Here is a 25050-nt window from a genome sequence, read left to right on the forward strand (position 1 = left end):
ATCACGTAGGGGCCCTGCTGCTCACCCCCAGTATGAGCCCCTCACCCTTTACAAGCTGGCCACTCCCCATCACCCTCAGCTCCATGTTCCAGAATATTCCCTCTTCCAGCACTAGGGCCTTCGTACATGCTGTTCCCTTCTCTCCCACGACTGTGTTGGGGTGAATTCATCCCACCCTCGTGGGGCTCCAGTGCCTGCTCCCACCCAGACCACGACGCCCTGATGGCTGTGTCCCCAGGGCCCAGCCCAAGTGTGGACACTCCATCACCTCGACATCTATCTCCCTGTACTGAGTGCGGGCACTGGGCCGATGCTTTCCCTACGTCCCCTCCTTTCATCCTCACAGTAATCCCCTGAGAGGTAAGGACCAAGTCCCCCCTTCACAGGCTGGGCGGGCTCAAAGCTGTTAACTGATTTGCTTGGTCTCAAAGCTGTTAACAGATTTGCTTGGTCTCAAAGCTGTTAACTGATTTGCTTGGTCTCAAAGCTGTTAACTGATTTGCTTGGTCTCAAAGCTGGGAAGAGGATGGGCAGCAGAACCGGGAGGGGCAGAATGAACAGAGACAGGACGGCACCTAGAGGTCAACATCGGAACTGCAGGATGGGCTTCAGCCTGTTAGCATCCTCCGGCCTCTGCCATGTGACACCCAAATTGCCCCACAACTCTGCCAGCACCCAAAGGACCCACATTTACCCACTGTGGGTGGAAGGGGGGTGGAGCAGATGGGTGGTTCTCCGCCAGGAGCCCGGGACTAGCCGAGGGGCGGGTTTTAAGACTGGTAATCAGAGGATTGGGCCCAGCCTAGGGCAGGGTCTTTGGCAGAACAGACCTAATCGTGGGGGGCGGGGACTCCTCGAGGCCCGCCTCCCGCTCTCCCCTCCCACCCGGCTCCGGCGCTCAGCTCACCTCGGGTGGGTGGGCTGCGGGCTGGGGAGCCGAGCGCCTGCCGCGTGGCCGGACTGGGGGCGGGACTGGGCGCGCGGCCCAGACCCAGACCCCGGCGCAGGGCAGATCGCAGGCCACCCAGCTGGGCCTCCGCCGCGCGACGCTGGGCCTCCACGCGGGCCAGCTCGGCCTCCAGGCCTTGCCCCCGGCCCTCGGCCGCGCTCAGCCGCAGCCCCAGCTCTGCAGCCTCGGCCCGAGCCGCCTCCAGCTTCAGCTCCAGGTTGCGTGTGTGGTCCAGCTGCTGCTTCTCCGCGCTGCGCGCCTCCTCCAGGTTGCCCACCAGGCCTCGCTCGCGGGCTCGGAACTCGCCTTCTTGCTCCTGCAGCTTCCGCTGGGCTCCCTGGAGCTGGGGCAGGGGCGAAGCCGGAGGTGAGAGGGTGAGAGCCAGCAAGGCCGTCTCCCAACCCTAGGCCCTGAGGCCCCAGGCCTAGCCTAGAGCGCGCCCCTTTTATGCCGCCCCTGTCCCCCGGCCCAAAAGTGGGGAGCACAACACCTATTCCTTTAGTGGTCTCCATCCAAGCACGTGAGGTCCATCCACGGTGTGGGAGGGAACTATTAGAATTTATCTCTTCCTTCTGTGTACATACCCACTAGTTTATTACTAGTAAACTAACAGCTAACACTTGCATAGATAGGACTTATCCATGGCAGGCACTAAGCACTTTCCAGAAACTATCAGCTCTGCCAGTATGAATCATCTCTATTCTACAAATGAGGAAACCGAGGCTCGGAGCAGTTGGGGAACTTGGCCGAGGCCAACAGCTAGTAAGCTGAGAGCTAGGACTCAAGGCCAGGCACCCTGGCTCCAAGGGCTGTTCTCTCTCTGCACCACGAGACCACACTGCCTTTCAGTGCACATCGTCTACCAACAGGCCACACATGGGGGCATGTACTGAAAACGGTCCACTGATGGAGTTCGCCATCCCTCTCTCTGCCTGTTTCTCTCTCTCCTCTCTCTCTCTCTCTCTCTCTCTCTCTCTCTCTCTCTCTCTCTCTCTCTCTCAGCTCTTTGGTACAGAGAATGAGTCAACTCCTCCCTGTCATCAGTTTCACTGCTCTGAGCACCACCTGGATGCCAGGATCTCTGTGTATACCGCCCCTGCTGTGCGAGCCCCTGTCCCCTGAGTGCTCTGAAGCACAGAGAGGTTAAGTGACTTAGTCAAGGTCACCCAGTAGATTCAATGCAGTGAAACAGCCAGGAAAGACAGAGACTGGATTCAGACAGACCCACATGTGTGTGACTTGGGTAGATCCCTTATCTCTCTGAGCCTCCGTGTTCGGTTCTCTCTGTAAAGTGGGGCTAACTGTACCTATCTCGTGAGGCTGCTGGGAGAATCAAACCAGGTTATATCTACAGAATTCCCCCCCCACACACACCCCACTCCTGCTACACAGTTCTTGCAGTTGTTGTTACTATTACATCTGGGGAAGATTCTCAAGGAATCGGGTCAGGGCAAGGCCGGGTAGTGGTCTCAGAATGACTCCAGCGCTAGAGTCCCCGCCTGCTTCCCCCAGAGGGAGGGAGGAGAGAGGCACCGAGCAGCCTGGCTGCCTCTAGGACCCTCTCCCTCCAGGCAGCCTGCCACCCCCTTAGTTACCTCCTGTCGCAAGGCCTCCAGGCTGGCCTCGCCCTTCAGCAGCTTCTGTCGGAGGGCCAGGGCTTCCCTTCGGCCCTCCTTCTCTGCCCGCTCGCCGAGTGCCAGGCGGCCCTGCAGCTCCACCAGCTCCCTGCCCAGCCTGGCGTTCTCACTGTCCAGCATCTTCATCTGTGAGAGAGTGGACGCAGGTCGGAGCGAGGCCCAGTCTCAGCACCACAGCCCCACCTGGCCCTGGGTGATGGTGAGAGCTCGAAGCTCCCAATATTCTAGTTTAAGCCCCTGGTTTTACATATGGAGGGCCCTCGGCTCCAGAAAGGGGGCGCTCCTGGCCCAGGCGCATACAGCAAGTGCCCAGGGAGGGTGCCGCGCTGCGGAGGGTACCTGCCGCCGGAGCTCTTGCAGCTCCCGCCGGGCCTCCAGCCGAGAGCGCTCCACCTCCTGCAGCCCGGCCCGCAGGTCCCCAGCCTCCTTGCTCATGGCCACCCGAGCCTCTTCGAGGAGCGCCAGTTTCTGCTCCTTGTCCTCATTGGCAAGCTTCAGGCTGAAAGGGCAGGGGTCAGAGGCAGCCTAGGTCAGTGATGGCGAACCTCTGACACGCGTGTCAGTGCCATTTCTGATGACACTCGGCCGCTGAGGCGGCCGCATGCCGAGGATGAAACATTTATGTTATTTAAACTATAAATATCGCGAAATAATGTTTTTTTCCTCAAAGTGACACACTACCCGAGTTATGCTCGGTTTTTTGGCGAAGTTTGACACACCAAGCTCAAAAGGTTGCCCATCACTGGCCTAGGTTCTAGGAAGAGTATCGTGTGGCTCTACACAAAAGTCCCTTCCCGTTATTCCTGGGACGGGTCCGACTGGCTCTCGGCCTGTCCATGTGGCCCTGTCCGGAGCTGACCCCTCCAGGGCTGGGCCCAGGCCCTCAGCTGGGAGGGACGGACCAGTGACCGGGGTAGGGGGCGCACACCAAGTCTCCAGGGAGAAGCCACCAGGTGGGGTCAGACTCTGGACCCACCCTGCCTGCTGCCACCTTTCCCCTTCCATCAGTGCCTGGCTTGGCTCAAGGGCAAAAACTCCCCACCTGTGCCGTTTCCCCTGAACCGTGGGGGTGAAGTTAGCTTCCAGGGACACAACTCAGTGTGAAGGTCAGGGCTCAGTGAAGGACTCCGGGCTGGTCCCTCCCGTCTCCCCACCTGATCCGCTCGCTCTCAGCCTTCTTCACGGCAGCCCGCAGCTCCTCGTTGGACCGCCGCAGGGCCTCGCGCTCCTTGGCACCCTCACTCAGGCTGCGCCGCAGCTCGGCCGCCTCCTGCCGCTGCGCCTCGCGGCCGTCCTGGCTCTCCCGTACCTTGCGCTGGGCCTCCAGCAGCTCCCGCCGCAGCCCGTCACGGGCGTCCTCCAGCAGGCGCAGCTGGGTCCGAAGCTCCTCTGCCTGTGAGGACCCTGGTGGTCACTGGACCGGGGCCGGGCCCCACTCAAGCTGGGCCTTGGTGGAAACCGGCCCATCCCCAGGCCCCTGGCCATGGGGCACCTGCCCCATCGCTCTGCACAGACTCAGCCCACAGGCGAGAGTTATGATTCGGGCGAAGCAAGCTGGAGTCAGTGTTTGGGTCTGAAATAATCGGGGTCATCCTATGGACGAGGCCAAAAGGGCAGGGACCACCTGAGTGCCCCAGTCCCACACATACACAACAAGGACTTAATACTCGCTTGCTGCCTCCTTTCTCAGTTGGCTGTTCATTTGCCCTTGAATGCAGGAAAGAGCCTTACATTTTCCTGGACCCCCACCGAACCAGGCCCCCAGCAGCATTTAGGGGGTGCTGCCTGGAAGGGTGTGGGCGGAGGGCTCACCTCGCGCACGCAGGATTCCCGCTGCCTGCCCAGGTCCCGGGCCTGCTCCTGCAGCCTCTTCGCCTCCTGAGCGTGGGCCGCGGCGGCCTCTTCAAGCTGGGCCCGCAGGTCCCGCAGCTCGGAGGTCAGGGTGTTCATGGTGCTCTGGGACAGATGGGCTCCTCAGAGGGTGCTGTGCCCCTTCCCCAGCACCCCACTTTCAGCTCCAAGCATGGCCCCTCCCGCTGGCTTGCCAGACCCTCTGTGACCCCTTGATGCCTAGAGAGTGCTGTCTACATAACTCGTCTCTCTCAGACTAGGGGTTTCCCAGGGCAGAGCCGTGCTGCCTCCCTCGGATGGGGACTCCCCGGGAAGGGCTGACGCTTCCCACACAGTCTGGAGGCTTCCCCAGGGCAGAGCCGTGCCTCCCCCTCGGACAGGGGCTCCTCCAGGCAGGGCTGTCTCCTGGCTCAGACGGAGGCCCGCCTACCCGGTCCTGCTCCTGCCGGCTCTGAGCATCTCGCTTCTGTCGCTCCATCTCCAGGGAGATGGCCGTCAGGCTGTGCTGTGTGCCCATCAATTTCTCCGACAGCGCCGTCTTCTCAGACTCCTTTAGCGACAGGGCCTGGCAGAGGCGGAGAGCGAAGGGCCTGGGGGGTTAGTTGGTCTTGGGGGCATGCTCGGGCCGTTCCCCGACCCTGCCCTGGGAAATGTGCCCACTGCGGACTTGGGGGCATGACTGGGCCACCACAGGTGGACCCAGGACAGAGGTACAGGCTCACCCCTCCCAAAGCCCCAGAAAAGGATACAAGAGTAACAGTAACTGGACATGGACACAACTCTACCTCACTAACATGCTACCACAACCCTGAAGCAGGGCCCTCCATTATCCCACTTTACAGATGGGGAAACAGAGGCTCAAAGAGGTACAGTGACTCGCCCAGGGTGACAGAGCTGGTGGAGAGAAGAGAAAGATGCAGTCTGCCCTGTCCTCATGACATTACGGAAAGCCAGGAGTTGGTTCCTTTTGAGGCGGATCAGCTGATGCATGTGGGCATCGTGGAGACTGCTCAGAAAGCAGCCGTGGGGACGCCCTGCCCAGCCTGGGGTGGCAGGGGAGATGGGAGAACCAGTGCTCACGGTGTCACGACCGTGACTGCCACTCAGTAGGCTCCGACGGTGTAGCAGGCCTGGCTGTGGGCTCCTAGCTCCTAGCTGCTGGGTGGCCAAACGGGAACCAGCCCCCGAGCCCGGGCCCCTCGGGCAGCAGCGGGGGCCGCACCAGGGCTCACGAACCTGCTGCTTCTCACTCTCCGCCAGGAGGAGGCCCTCGTCACGCTCCTGCTGCAGGGCGGCGATCTCCTCGCTCAGCTCCTCCTTCTCGGCCTCCAGCCGGGCCAGCAGCTCCTCCCGCTCCCGCTGCAGCTGACTCTGCAGTTGGGCCCGTTCGGCCTCCAGCTCCCGCCATGCTGCCTCCTGGGGGCCAGGCCCAAGCACATGTGACCCATGAGGCTGCAAGGCCACCTGTACCCCAGACCCTGAGAGACAGGGGATCAGGAAACTACAAGGTGGGATGGATGGTAAGGGCTGTGGCTGGGACGTGCCAGGGTTGCATGAGCCCCGAGGAGCAGCAGCCCTGGTCTGGGGGTCGGAGAATGTTTCCCGGAGGAGAGATGAGTAGCAGTCAGCCAGGAAAAGGTGGGGGGAAAGAACCTCAGGCCCAGAGTACACCCCCAGAGATGGCCTGGAGGGAGGAGAAAGCACGGCATACAGGGACATCATAATGTGTAAGGGTCACTGGAGTTTGGACGACGAGGGGAACGTGGTGAGCAATGGGGCCAGAGCCAAGGGCAGCAACCAGGGAGGGTGGGCCTGACTCTGAGGACAGCCGGGGCAACAGAGAACCTGAAGCCAGAGTGAGGAGGAGCAATCTAAATTTTGGACTAGGCTTGTTCAGGAACTGAGAAAAAAGAACCTGGATTGCAGGTAGGGGTTGAGGGGAGTTGGGTTGGCTGTGAGGAATAAAAGGGGTTTAGGGTTCCGGGTGGCAGAGTAGCAGGAAAGAGTACAGATTTGGTGACTTGAAGAGGCCAAGTCAGGCGGGGCAGGGAGAGTAAAGACTGCACAGGAGTTTGCTCCTTGGGGACTGGGTGGGTGGAACCCACAGGAAAAGAACACCCCACCTAGGGTGAGGGCAGTGCCTGGCACCTTTGTGAAACTTCCAATGCTTCACTGCCACCTGCTGGACGAGTGTGATACTACAAGGCCAAGACTACACAGTGAATGGCGCCCCCTGGAGTCCTGCAGGACAGCCTGAACCTCTGACCCAGGCAGCCCTGTCCACCCGAGTCCTCTCCTCCCACCGTAAAAATAGCAACCAGCATTTATGCAGCATTTACAAAGTGCCAGTCACTATATTAAGCCCTTTATATGGATTATCTCACCTCATCCTCACAATACCCTATATTATCCTTATCCCCATTGTTACAGATGGGAAATGAAGGCACAGAGACCATAGGTTACATAACCAATATGTGGCCTAGATCAGATCCAAACCCAGGCAATATGACTCCAGAGCCAGTGTTCTTGGACAGCTCTGTTCTGTCTTGTAGTGACCCGGCCCCTCACCTTCCGCACTATGTGTTCAGGTCCTAGAGTGGTCCTGCATATGCAAACAGCACTTCTTACAAATGAAAGTGCCTTCCCGAATCAGGACCACCAGGGCTAGACCAAATTCGGGACCTGGGAACCTGTATGTTTGGTAAGGAGTCCCCAGTGTTTCCTCCCAGCTGCTCGCAGGGCCTCCGGAACAGAAATAAAGTTCTATTTCACAAAGGTGGAAACCGAGGCAGAGGGAGAGGAATGACTCGCCTGAGATCACAGAGGAGATAGATCAGAGCCCCGCCCACCCTGACCCGGCTACCCGAACCTTCTCTCGCTGGAGTCGCTGCAAGTCCTCCTCGTGGGCTGCCCGCTGCTCCCGCAGAGAGGCCTGGGCCTCCCGTTCAGCCTGCACCAGCTTCTGGGCCATCAGCTCCTTGTCCAGAGCCGCCTTCTCCGCTGCCGTTGTCATCTGCTGCCGGAGGCCTGCCAGTTCTCCTGCACAGGAGGGACGGTGGGAGGGGACAGACTTGGGTCGGAACCTCCCTGTGGACCAGCAGACTCAAGCCAGGTGAGCCATGTAACATGGCAAAATCCCAGAGGAGAGAGGGCCCCCCAGGTACCCAGGCTGGGTTCCCTTGGAGAAGCTCCTCACCCTCTGGCTTCAGTTTTCCCATCTGCTGCCTGAGCCCACGGGCCCTGCCCCTCTCCCTCCCTCCCTGGAATGGCATCAAAGGGAGGAAATGTCTGATGGGGAGGCTCCCACAAATGGGGAGGATAGCAACCCCCGTGATTGCTTGCTTACTCCGGGTCATTTACAGATGAGGATATGGAGGCTCAGAGGAGCAGGCAATTTCCCAAAGCTGCACAGCTTTCCGTGAGGCGTCGCCTTTAATGACTAACTGCCACAGACAAACTTGGTGGGCTGTCAGCACTAATGGAGGGACCACGGGGAGGGTAGACCCACTGTGGACAATCTATAAGCCATCCCCACCATCTTTCAGCATTTCCCTTTCTAGTTCTGTCTGGCTCAGGTGGACGTGGATGGGAAAATTAATTTTCATGGTCCAAGAAACCGGGTGGGGCGTGTGGAGAGAAGCGGGGCTGGGACTGTAGGGCCGAGAGAGTCGTTCAGAAAAGCAGTGATGGCTCCACTGAGAACTCAGGACTCGCTCAGCGCCCTGATGACAATAAGCAGCAGGCACCACTGGCTGAGCCAGGCACTGTGACAGGCCTCAAATGCTTGCCTCACCCCTTCCTGGCAACAGCCTTAGAAGGCCGGCAACATCACCTCTAACTGTCAGATGAGGAGCCTGTGGCCCAGCGGGGAAGGGGCTTGCTCGAGAAAGCTCAGATCTAAGTGGCAGGATTGGAACCCGGGTCAGCCAGACTCCAAAGCCAGTGCTCCCAACTTCTGTGAGACCCCAGACCTTGACAGGTTAGTCTGGGCTGGAGCCAGGTATTCCTCACCCCCCCACACCCCCTACCCCCGATCCCTCCATACCAGTCAGGGCCTCCTTGGCCAGAAGCAGGGCCTGCCCATCAGCTTCCAGCTGCTCCCGACGGGCCTCAAGCTGGGCCAGCTGCCGCTGCACCTCAAACAGGCTGCTCTCCAGGGCTTCCTTCTCCAAGCTGCAGCACACAACCCCTCAGCCTCAGGCCTCAGCCTCCTGGGCCCCAGGAAACTGTGGATTCCAGGGCGTGGCCAGCCATGGGCCAGGTGCCAGCCCACCTGCCCAGCCGGTCCCACGCTCCCTGGGGAAGCCTGAGCCACAGCTAGGACGCATTGGCAAGCCCTGCTCCTCAGCAACTGCCTGTGGGCCAATGCCAGGGTGTGGCTGGTGGCCCCAGGCAGACCCCCCCCCCCCGAGGGCTGGGCAGAGCCCAAAGCCTTACCGCAGGCGTGTGGCTTCTTCCAATAGGGTTCGGCCTTCACGCTCAGCTGCCGCCAGCTGCACAGCCAGACCGGCCCGCTCCTTGGCCAGCGCCTCCTTCTCCCGGGTCGCCCGCTCCAGTGCCTCTACCTGCCGTTGTGTCTCCCGCCGTGCCTGCTCCAGCTCATGCTCCCGCCCGCTCAGCTGCCGGGAGAGCTGGCACCCACCCAGGCACTGTGAGCACCGCCCCCCAGAATCTCCCAGCCTCCCCATCATGCAGGACCCCAACCCTGGGCCTGACCCAGCCCTGGCCTAACAGGCAGGAGAGCAGGGTTCAAGCCCAGTCTCCACCCTGATGTGCTGTGTGTACTTGGACAAATCACAGACTTCTCTGAACCCGCAATACACACACACATGAGCGTCCTCACTCAGCCTGGGTCATAACGGAACCCTTTCCACACCCCTGACCTTCCAGAGAAGCTGAGTATATAAAACAGCCCAAAGGAGCGCTGCTTTGCAGGCCTCAGAATGGGAACATGAAGCCCCGCTCCCCGCAGCCGCAGCCCATACCCTAAAGGAGCCCTGCACGCCATATAAAGGTCGCTGGGTCCCTAAAACCCTAAGGTCCCTTCCGGCTATGTTGTCCCAACAAGTCTCACACCCCAGTTCTAAAATTCTCTACCTATTATCACACGGGGAATTGCTACTGAGAGTGACTCAGCTGCCAAGTGCTTCCACAGGTGTCCTCTTCAGAACAACCCTTTGTGATAAGAACAACTAAGCCCTGGCCGGTTTGGCTCAGTGGATAGAGCATCAGCCTGCGGACTGAAGGGTCCCAGGTTCGATTCCAGTCAAGGGCACATGCCCGGGTTGTGGACTCATCCCCTGGGGGTGTGCAGGAGGCAGCCAATCAATGATTCTCTCTCATCATTGGTGTGTCTGTCTCTCTTTTCCTCTCTCTTCCTCTCTGAAATCAATAAAAATATTATTTTTTAAAAAAAGAATGATTAGCCCTGTGTTACAGATGGGGTGACTGAAGCACGGGGAGGCTGAGTAGTTTGCCCAAGGGCCCAGTTAGCAGAGGTGGGGCTGAACCTAAAACCATATTCAGGCTCCTGAGCCTGCGAGTTACCCAGGACAGGTGTCGGAGGCTGGGAGCCTAGAACCCTTGCCCCACCTGCTCCCCAGCCTCCACATCACCCACCTGGGCCAGCTGCTCCTGCAGCCGGCAGCGCTCCTGGCGCAGTGTGGGGACCTGGTGCTCCAGGGCCTCCCGGGCCTGCTCCGCCACCCGCAAGGAGCCCTCCAGGCCCTGTCGATCCACCTCCTGCTCCAGCCGCAGCTGTTCCAGCCGCTCCTGCTCCTCCCTCGCCAGGGTGGCCTCCTGCTCCACTCGCCGCTGCTGGCCCAGCAGCGCTGCCTTTTCCTCCTCCAGCTGAGTGGCCAGTGCAGATGGAAGCGAGTCAGCAGATCAGCCCAGCCCCTCCACCTGGGGAAAGGGGTCCCACCCAGGACCAAGGGCCACCCGCCCACCTAACACAGACGGCCCAGGGAGGCTCCCTCGGGGGAAGGGGCAGTGAACCCTGGGGAGAGGGAAGAAGGGAGAAGGGCCCACAGAACTTTCCTCTCAGACCGTGAAAGAGAGGATAGACAGACAGACAGAGTCAGAGACAGAAGGCCAGAGACAGAAAGGCAGGGGGCGAGACAGAGAGGTATGGGGACAGAGGATGTGGGCCAAGGCTGGGCCTGAGACGCCTAGTGGGGTCTCTGAGTGGGGGGCACAGGTGGGCAAGGCAGGTGGACACGCTGGCACACGGCATACCTGGGCGACGAGGTGGTTCAGACCCAGCTTGTCCTGTGCGAGGCTCTCGTTGAGGGCGCTCAGCTTGGACAAGGAGTCCCGCAGAGAGGCCTCCTCCGCCCTCAGCTTGGTCATTGAGAGCTCGAGGTCCATGCGGCCAGCCTCAGCCTGCAAGGTCCAGAACGGGGCGGCCAGGGACGATCAGGTGGGGAGAGATGGCGAGAGAGGGACAGAGACGGGAGCGATGGGAAAAGATGTGCAGAGACATGGAGAGATGGGGAGAGGCAAGAGGGTGGGGAGAAACAAGAGACACAGAGACGGGGTAGAGGGACAGGGAGACACAAGATGAGAACATCGCTGCAGCAGCCTGCTGTCTAGGAAGCTCCTGAAAAGCAGCTGCACACGCAGGGCAGGGCAGAGGGTTCCCCAGAGGAGGCCTCGGGGTGGCACTGCTCAGGGCCCAGACTACAGGGAGTGGGGCAGGCACTCGCTTAGGACTGTGTCCCAATTCTCACAGACCCTAGGCCCGTGTTCAGAGATGGGCCTGGATGACCTGAACTACAGGGACTGCCCAGGAGCATCTGGAAAAGCAGGGATACGGCCACTAACAGAGATGAGTTCACGTATGTCTGAGGTCAGAGGTAGTATGTGGTCTGGGTCAAAGGTTAGCCTGAGTCCAAAAGGAAGGGTTCTGTCTGTGATCAGGGTCAGAGGTCAGCCTGAAATAGGGGTCAGTCTGTGGCCAGAGTGAGCAGGTCTGGGGCCTAGGGCAGAGGTAGGTTTGTGGTTGTGGGGCAAACAGGGACACACCTTGGTCAGCGCCTCGGCCACCTCGGCCTTCTCAGCCTGCAACATGTCCCGCTGCAGCGTGGCACAGCTCAGCGCCTCCCTCACCTCCACCAGCTCCTTCGCCAGCCCTGAGCGCTTCACTTCCAGCTGCTCTAGTTGTCTAATGCTGTGGGACAGAAGGCGGGGGGTGCCCCACGTCACTTCCCTGCCCTGCGTCTCCCGCAGCCAGGCAATCTGGAACAGGCTGGGGGTCAGGGCTGAGGCAGGAGCCCTGGTGGCAAGAACCTTACCAGAAGGACAGCCAGGGTCACCGCCTTTTGGCTCTGTGACTCTGGGCCTCAGTTTTCACATCTGCAAAATGGGCCTCACAAAGTTGGTATAAGGATACATGACTTACTTAAGGATACATGAAATATGTAAGGTAGTGCCTGATATAGCTCTACCAGGGCCTTCAGAAACAAGAATAATGTACTGTATATCATTATGACATGTCTCAGAAGTAAACAGTGCAGTGGTTAAGAGATTAACTCTTCAGAGTGATGGGCAGAATGCTTGGTTCAAATCCTGGCTCTTTTACTAACTAGCTGTGACCTTAAGGAAATTATATGACTTCTCTGTGCCTCAGTTTCACCATCCATAAAATGGGGCTAAGAATAGCTCCTATATCATAGAGTTATCCTGAGGGTTAAATAAGATGATCTAATTGCTTAAAATGATATTAGTACTAATATTACTGTAACTTTAATTTTAAAAATAATGTTAACATTACTACTGGTATTTTAATTATTGTTATTACTATCCCCACTCTTCCTCCCTCCAGTTCTCAGATCCCAGGGAGTGACTACACCTCCCTGAGCCTGTTGACCGAAACAGGACTGATCAGAAGACCCTACATCGGAGGACTTCTCAAGACGGGAGGAGGCCAGGACACAGCAGGTGCTCTCTAACCCCAGGGACACCGTCAGGAGCCCCAAAGCCCATTCAAGTGGCCTCGGGAGGAGGCCAGAAGCTACGCACCTCCGCTCGAGCTCCCTGCGTGCCCGCGCACCGTCCTGCACCGTGTCCTCCTTCTCTTCCTCCAGCTGGTCCCGCTGGCGCCGCAGCTCCTCCTGTGTCACCTGTAGTTTTTCCCGCTCCTGCCGCAGCTCCTCAGCCTGCTGCTGGGCCGCCTGCAGGCTATGGGACAGGCTGTCCTTCTCCCTGCAGGACCAGGGGTAGAGGAGCCGGAGGGGATGTTGGGGCTGCTCCCATCGGGGCAAACTGCCGTGCTGCTGTCCTACATGGGAGCCACATCCTCCGTCCTCTAAGGCACGTGCCTCCAGGAAGCCTTCCCTGACCATGCCCACGGCCAACTCATTTCATCTGCATCTCCCTGAAGCTGACTCATCCCAGCAGAGGGAACCTGGCTTTCCTTCTCCCCCAAACTGCCCACTTGGGGGCTCAGTGGAACAGACGGAGGCAGTGGCACTATCTCCACCAGGTTGAAGAGGTTAGGCTCCTGGGATATGTGGGCAATTGTGCTGCCAGCTTGCTAGTCCATATGACCAGTAAGTGCCTCTGTAACCCCCCAGCCCCCGTCCCTCAATTCTGGGAGGCCCAGTGGAGCTGGGTCTGTCCAGATCTCAGCGCTTCCTGCTGCACAGGCCAGCAGCACATGGTAGCCAGAGCAGGACAGGGGGAGGCAGCAACTGGGAACTGACAATTTGCAGAGTGTGGCCATTCTCCCAACTCCAGCAGTCACAAGCAATGGGGAGGGCGCCTCCTTCTGAGCCAGCTGGGGTTCCAGCTCAGGCTGAGGGCTAAGGGTGGTCATATCTCTCACTGTCCCACCTCATTGCTTGAAGTAGCAGCCCTTAAGCATACAAGACATGAAAGCTGGCAGTAGGTGGGAAAACATACAACATGGTAATACGTAAAAATAGCAGAATGCCAGGTGAGGTGTTCATTGTGCACAAGGTACAAAAGCCTTCTCCTCCCACGGCACGGGAAGCATTGGTTTTGCCGTCAGTTCCAGTTCCTATCCCGGCCACATCCTGTGAGCTTGGACAAGCCTCTCAAGCTTCGGCAGGAAGACTAATGGCAGATGATACCGTACACATAAAACGCCTGGCAACGAGCCTGGCACACAGTAGGTGTACAGGAAACGTTTGCTACCTCACTGCCGGAAAACATACACACATGGCTAGTTATGACCATATTGGTGCAAATCTGCACGCTTACAGGTCTGGGCTGGTGTTGGGCCCTGACACTGATTCATTCTCCGAGGCCCCCACTTCCAACCTCCCAGGCACCTGTTCAGCAGATCGATGGCACTGCGCAGACGCTGGGCCTCGCGCTGGGCATCCTCCTGGGCCCGGGTGGCCCCATCGCTCTTGTCCCGCAGACGCTGCAGCTGTTCCTCTAGGCCACGGCGCTCACCCTCGCTGTCACTAAGCTGCTTCCGCAGCGTGCCCAGGAGGTCCTGGCTGGCCTCGTAGCGCCCACGCATGTCCTGTGGCATGGGAACCACTGAGTCTGGGGGAGCCACTGAGCCCTCAGAGTCCCCCCGCTTCTGTGCTAGTTCCAGGGATGTACAGCAGCCTATCCTGTGGCCTAGGCCTGAGGCAGGAGAGTGGCTAGGTCTCCGCTCCCTATGCTGAGCCCTCCCCCTGGACTCTGAGCCTCCATCTCCCCAAGGTCCCCAGCAAACCCAACCTCAGCCCCCAGGATGCCAAACCACTACGCACATTCCCTCTCCAGGGCTCCTGCCCTTTGTATCCCGGTTCAGACTTTACCCCCAGGCTCCTCTCATCCTGGGCGGCGCCTCCTCCCAGGCCTTTTCCCAGGTCCTAGCTCTGTCCTGTTAGGGAACCTCCTCTGCTTTTTTATACCAGGCTCCTCCCTCCACAGGCCCCGCCCCCAGCTGCCCAAGCCCCTCCCACTGTGGGCTCAGTCTACCCGTGAGCTCTCAGTCACCTCCAGGAATCGTGACTCCTCTCTCAGGGCTCTGGCTCCACCCTGGGCTGCTCACGCTCCGCCCCCAGAGCACTGGCTCCGCCCCTGGGCTGCCCAAACCTCTCCCCCAGGACGCTCGGGCCCCTTCCTACCTGGACCTGTAGCTGGCGTTTGTGCAGGGCAGAGTGGATAAGGGCGAGCACAGAGGAGTCCGAACAGGCTGGGGATGGGCCTCGGCGCGGGGAGCGACCGCGGCCGGGCGAGGAGCGCCGCGACGGGGATGGGGTCCGGGGGCCCGAGAGCCCCCGCAGACTGCCGTCGGACGCATCAGCGGTGTGCTCCGAGCCACTCAGCTGGACACCGCTCTCCATGTCCGACAGAACGGCCTGAGGGGTGGGGTAGGGAGGCAGAAGGAGCGGGGCAGGAGGGAGGTTATTGGGCAAAGATGCCCAGTAGGGGCAGAGGGGGGTCGCAGGGGTCATGTGACTAGCTTCATCCCAAAATCTGCGGCACAGCCTAAGCTCCCTTCCAACAAGTCTTCCTGATTCCACTTCCACTAGCTCACAGCCCTCAGCCCGCCAGGTAAGGCCTCTCACGTATTGCGAATACATCGCAGCTTTTCTCACAGATGGGCCTGAACCTCTGGCAGGCAGGGCCCCCAGGTTCCCCAACCACTTGCAGTTCTGGTCAAGGCCACCAGAGGAGGTGGCGGCCCTGGACGGCCTGGCCTGGCCCTGCCCAGGGCCCCCCCCTCTGGCCTCTCCGGGCTCCCTCCCACCTCACACCTGTGCCAGGTCCCTCAGGGTCTGCTGCAGCCCCTCTCCCTCCTCTGTGTCCAGGGCGGGCTGCTCCTGGAGCTGCAGGGATTCCTGGAGTGGTGGTGAAGAGACGCGGAGAGGGTGGTCAGGGTCTGTGCCCTAATCCGAAACCTACTCATTTCCCTCCCTGGGCCCCCACCCATCAGGTAGCCTCGAAGGCCATGACCATGGTCTGGCCGCTCGGTAACCTCACAGCAGCCCTAAGTGCCCTGAACAGACTAAGCCCAGAGAAGTGCAGTGTCCCACCTCAGGTCACACAGCCTACTGGGGAAGAGCTGGACCTAGAACCAGGCCTGGCCCCACACAGAAGGGTGACCAACCCAGGCAGCACCCTTGAGGAGTGTCCCTTGGGTGAGGAGGCAGCTGAGTTCCAAGAGAAAGAGCCCTGGACTAGCAGATTACAGGCATGAGCTCAGGTCCGGACTCCCCAGTCTGAGTCTCTGGAAAAGTGTTTCCCCTTGGGCCTTGGGTTTCTCATCTGTATAATGGAGATCCTGTTATAGGGCTGCTGAGAGGATAAAATGGGATGAAAGAGGTAAGTGTGCTCACACTAAGCCTAGCACACACTAGATGCTCAATTAATGAGGGGTGATCAGAGTCTGGTGGGATGCTCCAGGGTGGCCCAACAGCCCGGCCCTCAGCCTGTGTCCATGGATCTGGTCAGTGCCCCATCCCGCCCTGCCACACCTCGAGGGCAGCTGCATCTCACCAGGGCCTCCAGCTTCTCAGTGAGGGCCTTGTTGACCCGATCCTTCTCCAGGTTCTGGTCCTGTAGGCGCTCCACGGTCAGGGCCAGCTCTGTCACTCTGGAGGTGGGGGAGCAACAGAGGTGAATGGGAGACCCACCCCAGCTTGTCCTTAAACCCTCCAGCTCTGTGTCCTGCACGCTTCCCCAAACCGGAGGCAGGGACCCGAGGATTCACTTCCCTAGTTGCATGACCTTGAGCAAGTCACTTCTGTCTGTAAATGAGAATGAGGTTGCCACCCACTTTGTCTCCTGGGGAAGCACTCTGGGGCTTGTCTAGGTTGCAGGAGCTGGGCGCAAATTTGGTATCAGAGGTTGAACTGCTTGTGATGTGCCCTGGCCAAGAGCCCTCTGGACCTCAGTTTCTCACTCTGCCAACGGAGCATCTGGGAAGACTGGCTGAGCTCAAGCCCGTCCCCTGCCTCACGTGGTACCTACCGGGCACCCACCTGGCATTGAAGTCGGCCTTGTCCAGGTTGCTTTGCATCTGCAGCTGGGCCAGGCCCTCCTCCTGCAGCACCTTGTCCCGCAGCTGCTCCTCCAGCTGGGCCTGCAGCAGTGCCTGCTTCTCCAGGGCTGCCTCGGCCCGGCTCTCGGCCAGCTGCAGGCCCACGCTCAGCCCCTGGCCCGCTTCCTGGACGGCTCGTGAGGTCCGGGCCAGCTCCCCTCCCAGCTGCAGCAGATCTCTAGTGGAGAGAACACACAGCAGGGATGGAATGGGGGTGGGGTCCCAAGTGTCAATTGGGGGTGGGGTCCCAAGTGATGGGGCATATTGCTTCCCTCCAGGAGGGAGGGGAGAGGAGTGTCTGAGGCCAGGGGGGGGAGGAGGCCTTTTCACCATACACCCTTTTGAAATTGGAATTTGTGAATATATGAATTACTCAAAAGTAAAATATTGGTTGGAGCGTCATCCCATACACCAAAAGTTGGCAGGTTCGATTCCCAGTTAGGGCACATGCCCAGGTTGCGGGTTCGATCCCCGAGTAGGGTATGTGAAGGAGGCACCCCAATTAATGTTTCTCTCCCTCTCTCCCTCTTTCCCTTCCTCTCTCTAAAATCAAATTTTTAAAAAGTAAAATAGTAAAATTTTAAACGCTAATTAAAAATAGATCATATTTAAAATACATCAAATATGTTAAATCCTCTCCTTTCCTGAATGAACTGTACCACTGAGTATCTAACGCAAGGCGAGGAGGTGCCGCATTAAGGAAGAAACCCAATTGAGACAGGAAGGAGTGACGGGAGATGATCACAATCTTGCAACCCTGATGAATGTCTGGGCCTTGGCATTGAGCATCTGAGGCTGCAGGTGCACACAGACACCCGGGCATTCTGGGCCTCCTGATGAAAGAGCACACAGCACTTATGAAGGCGTCTTGTAAAAAACCCCGAAGAAACAAAAAAAACCCTGAACCTGGATCTGATCAAGTCTTAAATCCAACATCCAATTTACAAGAACTACAGGGGACAAAGGTGTTAAGTGACACCACAGAATCCAGACTGTGGGAAACTTGGGACAACTGTCCTAGTTTCCTGAACAAATAAAAGAGATTAAAGGACAAATCAGCACATCACATTTTGTGAACACCTACGGGTCCTGACTCCAACACAGTGTAAGGACGAAAAGTGAAGCAAACCATCTGTGACATTGATGAGTCCATTGGGAATCTGGACACATTGAATATTTGATATTTTAACAAAAGATCATTAAATAAATTTTTAATGTAAAAAAGGAAACGAAGTGGTCTCCCTGTCTCTGGGCTCTCCCCACAGCCTCACCTGCTCAGCCCAAGCAGGACCGAGCCCCTGCGGGAACACGCCTTTGAGGCTCTCCTTTCCAACCTGCCCTCCGTTTCTCTCTCTCCAACCCCCGCCCCCCCAGTGCCATTTCTCCCACCGCCGAGCCTTTGCTCAGGCTGTACACTCTGCCGGGAGTGTCCCAGCTCTGCCAGTTAAAATCCACCCATCCCTGAGGTCAGGCAAATTGCACCTCCTCTGTGAAGCGTCTTTCTGACCCTCCCATCCTTGAGAATTGAGGACATTCTCTCTGTTCCACTTCCATGTCACTGACCACTCACTTTCTTGGTCTAGAATTTGCGGGGGGAGGCGTGCCTATTTCTTTTTATCACTAGAGGTGGTAAGATTCTTGGTAGCAGAAGCTGAATATTCTAGTGGATTAAAAGCAGTTGTCAATCCTGACTCAGCCACTTACCAATGTGTGACCTTAGAAAGGTCATTCTACCTCTCTGAGCCTCAATGTCCTCATCTGTAAAATGGGAACTATTACTATTCCTACTTCACAGAGATGCTATGGATATGAGATGAAATGAAATGCACAGAAACAGCAGCCCAAAAGGTTGCTTGGTAATAAAGACAAAAAAAAGAAAAAAGAAATGTACAAAGAGCCTAGGGTCAGAGGAAATAGCTAGTAAATGTTGACTGCCACGATCATGATAAGAGTTCATTATTATAGCTGCTTCTGCATCTCCAAGGGCCTGCCCCACAGTAGGTGTGTTGGGTTGGGCTGAAGTTCAACTGAGTTGAGCTGAATTCAACTTAAAAAAAGTGGGTGCCCGCCCAAGCTGGTTTGGCTCAGTGGATAGAGCATCAGCCTGCAGACTTAAGAGTCCCAGGCTCGATTCCAGTCAAAGGTACATGCCCGGGTTGTGGGCTCGATCCCCAGTAGGGGGCATGCAGAAAGTAGCCGATCAATGATTCTCTCTCATCATTGATGTTTCTATCTCTCTCTCCCTCTCCCTTTCCCTATGAAATCAATAAAAATACTTTTTTTTTTAAAAGAAAAATGATGTTTAAAAAAAAAGTGGGTGCCCCCCAGCTGCTGCTGCAGTATCTCCCCACGTCACCCCTCCGCCAGCCGGGCCTCACCTCTCGGTAGACATCTTCACCTCGTTGACCAGCCGCCGGACCCCCACAACCTGCCTCCAGAGGAGGAGCAGGCGGCTGTGCTCGTTGCTGAAGTAGGCGTTGAAGGACTGGAGGGAAGACAGGCTGAGTGAGGGGCTGCGGGGAGGGCCCCCCGCTTCTGCCCCAGCACTGACCATCCCGGGAGGCACTGCTGCCCAGGGAGGGGGGTCTTCCTGTGGGTCAGGTCTGGGCCTGCACCCAGGGGTGTGTCGAAACTGTCAGCCTCTCACTCCCAAGCCTCCCTCTGGCACTGGAAAATGAGTTTCAATGGCTCTACAGTCCCAAGAGGCAGCGAGAAAGGGCAGAAAGTGCTGGCACCGAGGTTTGCACCCCAGCCGCATGGCTGGGCAGGTTACGTAACCTCTCTTTAAAGTGAGGACGATAGCACCTACCATGCTCAGCTATTCTGAGACGTAGGGAAGAAATGAACACTCAGCACATGGAACGTGCAATCAAGGCCAACTATGATTATGACACTATTTACCTCTCCTAAGGGGCTCACGTGGCCAGCAGGGCCCTCCCGCTCCTTCTCCTGAAGCCGGAGTCCTCTCCACTATACAAAGGCCCTTCCCCTTGGGTCAGGCTGCACCCACCAGGCCCCACTGGCCTCCCAGAACCCGTGCCCACCTCCTCCTCACGCCTCCACGCCACCTCCCGCTGCTCCAGCTCCTTGCGACTGCGTGTCCAGTCACTGGTCACCTTGCGTATGTCCTCTCTCAGAGCCTGATTGGCCGAGCTCGCCTGGTCCAGCTGCTCTCGGAGCATAGCGTTCACCTGGGCCAGGCTGCTGCTCCTGGGCGGGACAAAGAGGGACCAATGGGCTCGTGGCGGGAGAGGACCGCCCTGCCGCCATCTCCTCTTCCTGCTGGTGCCCCACCTCTGCTGCTCCTCCTCCAGGCGGATGAGGGCGCTCTCCAGGTCTCTGCTGTGCTCCGTGTCCTGGGTGGGAGAAGTGGGCATCAGGTTGGGCACAAGGAGGAAGGGGCCTGCCCTGCCCTGCCCTGGCACCCACCCGCAGCCGCTGCTGCTCCAGCTCTGTGGATCTCTCCAACAGCTGCTGCTCCAGCTCTGAGTCCTTCTTCTTGTACTGGAGAATCTGGGGATGGGTGGTGAGCAATGGTTAGCCCCGGGGGGTGGGGGCAGGGCGAAGTGAGCAAGCACAGGGGTAGGCAGGAGCAGGAGTGGGTGGCCCTGACCTTGGCCTGCAGCCGTTGCACAAGCTGGGCTTGCCGCTGCTGGCCCTCCTGGTAGGCCTGCAGCTTCCGCCGGTAGGAGGCCTGCTCCTCCTGCAGCTGCCTCCGCAGCTCCACGCTCTGCCGTACCAGCCCCCTGGGCTCCTGCGTTTCCAGCTCCCCAGACTCCAGCCGCACAGCCTGCTCCAGCTGCAGGGAAGGGCCCTGGGTGAGAGTCCTCGGTCTCCAGGGAAGGCAGACACAGGCCTCTGCAGGGAGCACCAGGCTGGGCCCAGACCCACAATGCCTTGCAGGCACCTTTGGGCAAGCCCGGATGCAATGCACATATGACGGCCTAAGGCAGCCATGCATAGACACACAGATGGGGCATGCACGGACACACCAACATGTGCATGTAACACACAAAGAAGACGCACCTGGGGTTAAACCTTAGAGGCCCTGGGTGCACTGGGAGCCTCTCTTCCAAAGCAACTAACCCTGTTGTGGTTGATGATTAGATCCACACCCATGTCTTCCCACCCCAAACCCAGGAAAGCCTGTTGTTCCCATTGTATCTTAGGCCTACAGCAGTGTTAGTGGCATGTTCATTAGGATCATGAATTAATGGCGTAAGCACACGTGAATACATTCAAACAGGCATTAATGCATGCATCCTGAGCTTAGCGACATGCACACACATAAGGCACACAGACGGTGTCAAACTCCCCAGGGTGACACAGATGAACTGCTCGGCCTGCCCCCACTCCCCACACACGCAGCACTCAGATTTGTAAGAGGTGCACACGAATGTTCTATACCGCATGGCCTATTAATGCCTGAGCCCAGCCCGGCCTCAGGCTCCCACCTCTCCCTGACCTCATGGGAAGCCGCTGCTGCCAGCACCCTTCCTTCACCCCCAGGCGGCTGGCAGCCGCTTCATCATCAGGCCCTGCAGGCACAGGAAGGATGCCTGCCTGCTCTGGCTGCTCCAACAGCCTGGGAACCCTCTATCCGCCTCAGGCACCTGCGGGTCCCAGGGGCCCCTCAGACTCCACCTGTGGGGGAAGCAACTGAGGATGAGTGGGACTAACAGGAGTGACAGTGCCCAGGGAGAGCCAACAGGAAGACAGCCCAGCCCAGTGGACTCTGGCACCAGCCCACACTCACCATCTGCAGCCTGGGCAGGGCATTCACATGTCTACCCACACCCAGTCCCAGGGACGCCAACGGCAGACAGCTGCTCTCCCCCTCACTAATAACGGGGCCAGGCCAGGTTAGCGGCAGGTGCAGGTTCCCTCCAGCTGTTCCCTGCACTGACCCAGTACGCCCAGGAGATGCTGAAGGAGCCACTGAGAAAGCTGGAAACAACTTCATCTCTGCCTCCCTCTCCCTCCAAGGACAGCACTGGGGCAGGGTGCCTGTGGCCACTGGAGCCACCCACAGGGAGGGGCTGGTGGGGGCTTCAATTCAAGTTGGGGGAACAGCTCGGTCTGAAGGTGTGGGAGGAGGTGGTATGCAGGTCTCTGCCTGAAGGCTGGGCTGCAGGCCTGTGACCAGTGTCTGCAAGCAGCCCACCTCCGTCAGGGTCCGGCAGCGTCCACATCGGAGCGTGCCAGCAGTGGCACTGAAACGCTGTGTGTTGTGCATCGATGCAGGTGTACCTCACGGGGGTGAGCGGGGAGTATTTTGTCATTTGTCTCCACCGGGGACCCTGAGCGTCTCCGTGTCTAGGCCATCGGGGGACCCGAGAGAGGTGGTGTCTGTGGTCGCAGGTCTACATCGTGGGGCAGGTGGGTACGTCTGTGTGTACCCGTGTGTTCACATGTTTGTAGGTCTGCGAGCACAACTCTAAGTGGGTGAGCGGGAGCGTGTGTCTGGGCTCTGAGTGTCTGTGCTGTGTGTGTCGGTGACTCTGCTCTTTGTGCTTACCTTTGGCTGTGTGTGTCCACAACATGTGAGACAGTGTGTTGTGTTGTGCGCAGGATGGATACATCACGGCGCTGTGACTGTGACCTGTGTGAGACATTCCACACCTGGGTGGGGCTGGGTGGTGTCTGGCCGTGGGTACAGATTCTGCTGTGGTGTGTTTTGTGATTTGTGTATGTCTGTGTGGGTCTGACTGTGGCCTGTGCTGTGTGTGTTTTACACAAGTGTTTGGACCAGGGGGATCTGCTTCTGGGATTCAGAGGGGTTCAGGCAGTCCTCAGGTACTCCACTTGCTTCCCCGGTGCTCAGAGCCAGGCCCGGGTCACTCCCAACCATACCTCACCCCTTTCCACGAACGTCACCCCTCACAAAACAGCCTTTCCATTTTACTCGTAATTCAAAAGGAAAGAAGGGTGTCACCAAGCCAGGGATGAAAGAAGTTTACAGTCTCCCCTAGCAACCACTGCCTGCCCTAGTACCGTTATTATTGGAGTCACTCTGTCCAGGTTGCCATGGACACAGGGAGCCCAGGGGGCCATCCTGTAGAATCCAGGGGGCGTGGCCATTCGCTCCTTCCCATCCCAGCTGCCTCCCCCAACACCTGCTCCTCAGGGACAGGAGGAATGGGGTGGGGTGGAGGGGCTCCACGGGGAGCGTCAGGGCCTCCTTCTGAACTTGGAGGAGGTTGCTGGGAGCCTTTGTCTGTTTCTCTCCATGCAATCAACAGGACACAAATCCCTACCTCACCTCCACTCTCTTTTCCCAGGGACACTGTGGGGTTTAAAAAATCAGAAAACCTCGCTGACTGCCCGCCAACCTAGCCCACATGCAACAGTTACGGCCACCGGGGCAAGCCTGCCACCTGCAGCATGGGGACAAGGGGGCAGCAGGGACAGACAGTGCCACAGGCCCTCAGAGCCCAGACCAGGGCCTCATCCCAGCTCCACCACTGACCCTGGGCCTCTCACACTCATTTCTGGGTCTGTTTCCCCACCTGCAATAGGTGATCGCCAGGCTCCGATGTTCTCTGCGGACTCACGCCGCCCCAGGAAAGGCCCGGAGGTCATGCTCATGCAACCCCTGCCTCCAGGTGGGGCACTGACACCATCTCCCCGAGGACAGTCAAGCACCAGGTTCATTCCACAAGTTACTCGGGGTCTCCCTGGCGGCCACAAGATGGAATTTTCTAGACGTAACGCAGACCCCCTACTCCCGTGCTGAGGCCCCAGCCCCAGCAGCTGTGTCCTAGCAGAAAAAGGAACCTGTCGCCTGCCCCCTCTTCTTCCCTTCTCCTGCCAGCCGGGGGGGCAGTGCTGGCTTCATTGTTAGTCAGAAGCTGGCATTTAAGAGGCAGCCCCCCATGAGCCTGGCAGTGTGCCAGGGGCCAAAAGATGAGAGGCCTAAACTGGGATGGGGTTGGCTCAGGACTCCATCATCACCGACAATGTGGAACTCGAGCCAGTTAGCCCTCCACACCCACTGCAAACCTTGGGAAAACTGGCTCTGAGCTACCCCCAGTGCTGGGGGCCTGCTCCCTGCAAGTCCCAACAAGTCAGGGGCTTGTCCGGGCGGGCAGACACCAGGACACAGGCACAGGCAACAGGCCCTACAACCACATTCAGAACTGCTTATTCCTCTTCCCCACAGGGGTATGCAAGCCCCCGCATGAGCAGGTCAGCGCAGGGGTCCTGGTACCACACAGGGGACCCTGAGCAGCTTCAGTCTCCCATTTGCAACATCAGAACGTCATGTCTGAGGTCCTTCCAGCTTCCCAGGGGCCAGCTGCCCCCTGGGACTCCCAGCCCAACTGTCTCTTCCCACCCCCAAGAAACAAAGCTGTAATGCAGAGCCCTGGGCTGGGAGTCGAGAGACTAGCATTAATCGGCTGTGTGACCCCAAGCACAGTGCCTTCCCTCTCTGCGCCTCTATTATCTCCTCTGTTAAATGAGCATCGCAATGGTCCCAACCTTGGTGCATTACATGTAAAGCACCCAGCACCTGTCTGGCAAGTAGGCATTCGATAAATGGCGGCTGCTATTATGACTGTTAGTAATACGCACACATTTTCCATCCACACACATTCTCCTTCCCTCACGCAACTCTTCCACTTTCAGCCACCACCAGGGTCACCTCCTAGGAGTCTGGAGGTCCAAAGAAGACAGTGTACAGGGAACAACCTGCACCTCTGGCCCTGGCCACACCGGCCTCCTGGCCCAGGCCCGGGGACCCCCCAAGCCTGAGGCACAGTTCCCAGGGGAAGTGAACCCGTCTGGACTTGGAGGCAGGCCTGGCTTCTCCTCCCGTGCCTGGGCCTCACCCCCACGGGGAGTGGCGGCAGGTCTGTGGCTTCCTGTACCTACCCCAGTCTTGCCGCAGAGCCCAGCCACTGTTGGGTGAACCACAAAGCCCATCCCCACTACAGAAAACAGACTCCGAGCCTGGCTAGCATGGCTCAGTGGTTGAGCATCAACCAATGAACCAGGAGGTCAAGGTTCGATTCCCAGTCAGGGCACATGCCTGGTTGCGGGCTCAATCCCCAGTGTGGGGCATGCAGGAGGGAGCCAATCTATGATTCTCTCTCATCATCGATGTTTCTATCTCCCTCTCCCTCTTCCTTCCTCTCTGAAATCAATTTTAAAAAAAGAAAAGAAAACAGACTCCAAGAGCAGAGTGATTTGCTCAAGGCCATTCAAGTTGGCTGAGCCACAGTTCGAACCCAGGCCGGCCTGAGTCCAGCCCCACCTTTTCGCCCAGTGTGCAGGCCTGCCCTGGACATCGCCCTGACCTCACAGCAAGGGAGCAGCTGACTCAGCTCTCGGCCCCCAGGCAGCACCCACCCTCTCGCTGACCGCGTTGTACTTGATGGCCAGCTCATCACGCTCGGCACGGCTCTGGGCCAGCAGGTCCTCCACGCGGGACAACTCCTGCTGCAGCAACTGGTTCTCCTCCTGCAGCGACAGCATCGATGCCATCTCTGTGGCCGACAGCAGGGCTGGAGAGGGACAGCAGGCACGTGGTTAGCTCCCAGCTGGGTCCAGGAGGACATCTTCCCCCTCCAGGTGCCCTACCCATCAGTGGAGGCAGGAAG

General features: G+C 58.5%; 1 protein-coding gene across 4 annotated transcripts in view; it reads right to left on the reverse strand.

Annotated features, from left to right (window-relative positions):
• CROCC (ciliary rootlet coiled-coil, rootletin) overlaps positions 1–25050 on the reverse strand; it is a 38699-nt gene that overhangs the window by 7046 nt on the left and 6603 nt on the right. For 3 of the 4 annotated variants that reach the window (XM_079777742.1, XM_079777741.1, XM_079777739.1), the window contains exons 3-26: positions 24800–24954; positions 20061–20246; positions 19877–19960; positions 19492–19803; positions 18826–18932; positions 16389–16625; positions 15904–16000; positions 15162–15245; positions 14529–14762; positions 13734–13933; positions 12460–12642; positions 11464–11608; positions 10675–10821; positions 10057–10287; positions 8875–9068; positions 8483–8610; positions 7307–7476; positions 5674–5853; positions 4868–5002; positions 4399–4542; positions 3741–3979; positions 2926–3085; positions 2545–2712; positions 908–1292 (exon numbers count right to left, since the gene is read on the reverse strand). In XM_079777742.1, coding sequence (XP_079633868.1) covers positions 908–1292; positions 2545–2712; positions 2926–3085; positions 3741–3979; positions 4399–4542; positions 4868–5002; positions 5674–5853; positions 7307–7476; positions 8483–8610; positions 8875–9068; positions 10057–10287; positions 10675–10821; positions 11464–11608; positions 12460–12642; positions 13734–13933; positions 14529–14762; positions 15162–15245; positions 15904–16000; positions 16389–16625; positions 18826–18932; positions 19492–19803; positions 19877–19960; positions 20061–20246; positions 24800–24934 — 4285 coding nt within the window. In that variant the 5' untranslated portion in view covers positions 24935–24954. The remainder of the gene's footprint in view (positions 1–907; positions 1293–2544; positions 2713–2925; positions 3086–3740; positions 3980–4398; positions 4543–4867; positions 5003–5673; positions 5854–7306; positions 7477–8482; positions 8611–8874; positions 9069–10056; positions 10288–10674; positions 10822–11463; positions 11609–12459; positions 12643–13733; positions 13934–14528; positions 14763–15161; positions 15246–15903; positions 16001–16388; positions 16626–18825; positions 18933–19491; positions 19804–19876; positions 19961–20060; positions 20247–24799; positions 24955–25050) is intronic. The other variant, XM_079777740.1, reaches the window with a different exon arrangement.

This window comes from Cnephaeus nilssonii, assembly GCF_951640355.1.
Source record: "Cnephaeus nilssonii genome assembly, chromosome: 7".
Classification (NCBI taxonomy): Eukaryota; Metazoa; Chordata; class Mammalia; order Chiroptera; family Vespertilionidae; genus Cnephaeus; species Cnephaeus nilssonii.